Genomic DNA, 5,369 nt, shown 5'->3' on the forward strand with positions numbered 1-5,369 from the left:
AAACTGTGGTACAGCCAATGTCTCCCTAGAGTTCCCAGAGTTCCCAGTCAGGCTTCTACTTCCAACTCTTCCACATTACTTCGTTTTATACCAATATATAATTAATATTGCATCGTCATTACTTAATAATTTCAAAGCCCATGCACGGTGACATGAGGGCATCCATAATTAAAACCGTGCTAATTAGAGAAAGGGGCCATAAGTAGCGTGTAGAGGGCGCACACAGTCAGCGCTCTGCGGTGTGAACATCGCTGTAGAAACGGAGGCCCGTCTCTTTCTTTGGTCCTTGTCGGCTATCATATACAACGATACATATTTAATTCCAGCAGAGGTCTGGGGATTTATAAATAAAACAGTCTGGCGAGGTCCCATAAAAACAAACTGTTTACAATGAAGTTATGGCCCATTGGTTCGGCCTGCGATTTGTTCGTCACGGTAACGGCTCTCGCGCTGTAACTTCAAGAGTAAATGAATGCAGCTTCATAAGTCACAGAAATAAAGTCGCCCCAGTGGGATTTTAAAAAATAACTGATAATTTATTAAGTTTAAAATTCACACATGTTTTTTCCAAATGAAATCAAGAGTGAGAAAAAATAAATAGTTAGATCAGGTGATGGAGGCCTGTATACTGGATATATCTCACCAATATGATAAATATACAGCTCACCTGTAATGGTCCAAAACACGTTCACATCAAAATATTAAAATATAGCAGCAGCCAAAGCCACACGTCTGTGCCTCATATATATATAAGACGGTGTCATTTTCATTTCTAAATAATTAAAGATATCCAGACTCACAGTGTCATATACCTTGTGAAAGAGTCACTGTTGCTTGTGCGTAAATTACCTTCACACAGTTCACGAAGAGAGCTGATTAGTTCGCAAAAAAGAAAAATACCGAGAAAAAATAGTGATTTAAAAAGGTGAACACACTGAGGACACATTCCACTGAAGTTTTCAAAAAGAAAAGAGGTGAAAAAGAAAGCGGTGAAAACGACATATAGTTCAGTGTATATGAGCCAGTGATGTGGAGGACAAACTCAGGTCTCAACCAATTATCTTACAAAATCGTATTTTTTCTTTTCTTCTCGAATTCCTGAAGACTCTGTCTGTCTCTTCAGATAACATCAGTTTAACATTTAAACAGCCCATAAATTCAGCCTCCATGAACTCCAAGTAATGGTTTATAAAAAGTGAGTTAATAATCCCTGAATGTGACAAATTGTCAGGGTGAATTTCCTAAAAATCCACATTTAGAGTGTGCAAGATACAAGACAAACAACATCAAAGTCATCCTCCTTACAGATCTATAACACATTTATCAGTCCCGTATTAATAACAAAATCGAAAAAGTGCGTGACACGAAATGGGGATGAAGTAAAAGTCTTTCTGGGAGCAATCCAAAATGAGACACGTTGCAAAATCCCTGTTAGTTAGGTTACTTAGGCTATTATTAATCACTCGATCAAAAATGTAGTAGGCTATTTTATTCATGATCTGTGTAACTCAGTGCACCGCAGAGTATTTCATTCGTTTCTGTTTTTGCCGCTGGTTGCAAAACCACACTCGAACCACGTTCTTTTTCAGGTCCAGTTTTTCGGCGATCGCCGCAATTTTTTCCGAGGAGGGTCGGGGCTGAATGGCAAAGTACGCTTCCAAAGAGCGCTTCTCCGGCGCGGCGATGGACGTGCGCTTTCTTTTCCTCTCGTTCCCGTTGAAAAGGTCCGGCTTGCTGCTTTTCTCCCGGTAGGCAGCCTCGGCTTCCTCCAGCCAGGCCTGGAGAACCGGCTTGAGCGCGATCATGTTGTTGTGGGACAAGGTGAGGGACTCAAACCTGCAGATGGTGCTCTGGCTCAAAGACCCCACTCCTGGGATTTTGAGGTTGGCCAGAGCTGACCCGACGTCCGCCTGGGTCACCCCGAGTTTGATCCTCCTCTGTTTGAACCGCTCGGCGAAGGCTTCCAGCTCCCTGGGATCCGACTCTACGTCGTTGACACAAGCCATACCGCCGTGAACGGACAGGGAGTGAGGGTGGGCCATAGTGGCCATCGCCTGGTGCAGCTGCCCCATAGTCTGCAGGTGGTGATGAGGGTGCTGGTGGTGGTGCGCCGGCGTGGTCATCCCTGGAGGCTCTGGGGCACCCATCCCGGTCACAGCCAGGCTGGTGGAGAGGTGGTCCAGGAGGTCTCCGGCCTCCAGGGTCTGTCCGAGGTGGTGGTGGTGATGAGAGGCGATGGTGGAAGGAACGTGGGAGATGGGCACGGTAGTAGAGGAAGAAGATGAAGCTGAGGTGCAGGGGACACTGTTCATGGTATGGTAAGTCACGTCTGGTTTGAACGGGTGACTTTTGCCGTGAGAGACAATGCTGTCAGCAGCCGCCAGAGCCTCTGCCCGTGCCAGCAGGCTCTCATCAAAGCCTCCGAATATATTGCCCTGCAGCTGCAAGCAAGAGTGCGCATACTGGAGTCAGTGGGGAATTCTGTCAGGCAGCTCTCAGGATCTAAAAAACATTTTCCAAAGGCAAGCAGCGCCGAGGAGAGAAGAGAACCCTCCTCAAAGCGCAGGTCATAAAAATTAATATGAAAGCAAGAGCATTGCTTGAATAGACATGTGGATGAGATGGGGAGGATGGGGTTGGGAGGGGGAGGGGGGTACAGACAGAAGAGAGAGGGAGAGATAGCGGATAGAACAAAGTCCTGTCAAATCAACTTTACAGACATTTCCAGTGTGATATTTTCCCCTTTCTCTCACCCAGTATACTCCAGTCATTCTCCCCTGACCTGAACGTACCTGTGGGGCGGGCAGACAGACTCTGCGCATGCCCTCCGAGCCTGAGTGCAGGCCGGGATACTTGGGCTCGTGCAGAGCCGGGTGCATGGAGAAGTGCTGCTTGCCGTTCATGGTCATCATCATCCTCCCTGCAAGCACCTCGCTAGCAGTGTGGCCCCTGACATAAAAGTTGGGGCACGGACAGCTACACGGCTCCTTTGCTCTCCTTCACCAGACTGAACAGTTAACATCAGCAGCGCCTCCCGGCATTCCCCTCTCCCGCTTCCTCCCTCTCCCCTCCTCCTCTTTCAGTCTCCCTCCTCCCACCCACCCTCTCTTCTGCTCAACTTACAGGTTGCAGAATCGTGGACTCTGTGCGCAAGCGTCTAAGAATAAGCAAAACCAAAAAGCCCCACAATTCTTTAATTAAAAGGCTATTTATCGACGGCATCCTTGATATTTGGAGTCTTGTAATTTCCTTTCCCCTGAGATATAGATGTGTATTATCACACCGACATTTACAGCCTATGTTATTTCTATAAATCCAGTGTTAAGTTCATGCAGGATACCTCCGAGCTCCCCACCATTCCCAACGATGAGGTCATAGGTGACAAGCAGAGTGAAAGGCTTACAGCAGGCTGCAATGTAGCAATTATTATGCAGCACAAAGACCGTTTCAATCATTTCAGCACCGAGGACAGCGCAGCATTTTGAGTAGTAGTACTGAGTGTGTATTAAACCGTGGATGGATATGTTTGGATGACTTTATGGATGGATTTGGTCCTGCGTGCTCCAAACTGTATCTAAGGCCTGCTGGTTGACCGGTCGACCCAACGGCCTTGGCTTTGTCCCATCCACTGTGAACGCCAGTCCTCGGGCTGTTTCACGGTCTTCTCATGTGGCTGCCTGGATAAAACTCACGAAGCCGGCCTGGACGGTCCGAAAGAGGAGCCAGGTTGGCAGAGGCTCCCGATGACACAGCCTAGTCTATCCGATCCTGCTGCCTCTCTGGTTCCCCAGACTGTGAATAATTTAGCACCACCGTGGCAGGCATCCATTACCACACTGGCAGGTTCTTATACATTACACAGATTAAAACAGCCAAGGACTTCTCGACCCGGGCAAACTTTGACTTTCAGACTTGGTTGCGAAGAGCATGTGGCCTTAACTCATATTTGCGAGTGTTGCGTTCAAATAACTCAACACAGACTCATAGAGATACCTTTAATGATCTTCTCCTGGCGTAATTCAAACGCAGATATACGTCCTTTGAACGATAATTTGTTGTATATTCTAAAATATTAAACTAAATATTTTTTAGTTTCGAAAATTTAACTATAATCTTCTGCATCATTGACAGACTATCCGCACTGTATGTGAATACAGGCTTTCCACATAGCCTCTGGCTGAAGCGTGATGTCACAAAGCACGCCTCTCAGACTTTGAGAAACTTTTCACTTTCAGCAGAAGGAAACGCCCTCAAAGTTTCTTCCTTGACCCCTGATTGGCTTTTTTGAGTCTGATCGCTCGTGCGATACTTTTAGTTACCCAACGTGTTATTTAAACTGAGTTGTGAACACGTGAGATCTCACCAGAAGATATCATTTTTCATCAGCGTGAGAATAAAAATCAGATACAAGAACCTGAATCTCCGCATTAGTCTGTAGAAAGCATGAAACCCCTGCTTGCTGTTACACTGCTGGGGTTATTCATAATTTAGTGGTCATTGTACTATGTCATCTTTGCACTCTTCATAGTTTGAAGATGCCCTGGCGTGTTTTATAAAGAGCTTTGTCATATTTGCAGCACCACCTCTCCAACGTGTCCCCACACCACGCCATCAGCACCGCCCATCCATCTGGCCAGGCTACATCTGGAGCTCAGTTCCACCAGACGATCTAAATACTGTCACAGCCTTCATTACACACCGTGATGAATAATTTCAGGAAAGAAACAATAAATAAATAAGCGCGCTACCAATCAGCAGCTTACTTTTGATGATATAATTAAATACACAAGCACAGTCAATTCTCCCAGTGCTTGTTCCTTCACCTCCCAGTAACCAGGTCAGAATGAAATCTGGAATGTTGAACTGTCAAGCCCTTCAAGTCCTTTCCCCTGGGACGAGCTGGAAGTTCTTGCATTAAGCTAAACAGATTCTGAGTGTTTTCACTTGACTTCCTAAAGTAAGAAATGGTCATGCATTATTCAGTGATATTTTAATATGTCGCAGCTGCTCTGTGGTGTCTTCACTCAGATGCGTTGGGATTTGCTTGGGAACGTATCAAAGTGGACGCCCATGACCATAACGGCTTGTCTTATTGGCTAATTATTAAGCCATAAATCAGCTTTGACCCTACTTTTATGTAACTCGATCTCCTTTACAAATGTTCTTTTTAATATTATCCTTCATTGTGTAATATTACAAAAATAAAAATGCAAAAGTTGTTTTCATGTGTTCTGGAAATTTATGAAAAAAAATCCCATTTACTTATTCACATTATCATTATCACATAGCGACGCTGGGGCGCTGACCCATCTTACTTTAATTAATGTTCTTTAGGATGCTTCTCAAACTTGACTGTTCCTTAAATGAAT

The 5,369-nt window shown here is 45.3% G+C and overlaps 1 protein-coding gene across 1 annotated transcript; it reads right to left on the reverse strand.

The window, feature by feature from the left end:
* Positions 1-1,356: 1,356 nt before the first annotated feature.
* On the reverse strand, positions 1,357-2,971 carry pou4f3 (POU class 4 homeobox 3). The gene is made up of 2 exons (XM_085471411.1): positions 2,793-2,971; positions 1,357-2,441 (listed from the first exon to the last, which is right to left on the reverse strand). Exons 1-2 carry the CDS (start codon positions 2,913-2,915, stop codon positions 1,509-1,511), a joined length of 1,056 nt encoding a protein of 351 aa, XP_085327537.1. The 5' UTR covers positions 2,916-2,971; the 3' UTR covers positions 1,357-1,508.
* Positions 2,972-5,369: the final 2,398 nt, after the last annotated feature.

Source organism: Copadichromis virginalis, linkage group LG10 (genome assembly GCF_057382275.1).
Source record: "Copadichromis virginalis isolate Kocher_CV1m ecotype Utaka linkage group LG10, C_Virginalis_male_GT1.1, whole genome shotgun sequence".
Taxonomy (NCBI): Eukaryota; Metazoa; Chordata; class Actinopteri; order Cichliformes; family Cichlidae; genus Copadichromis; species Copadichromis virginalis.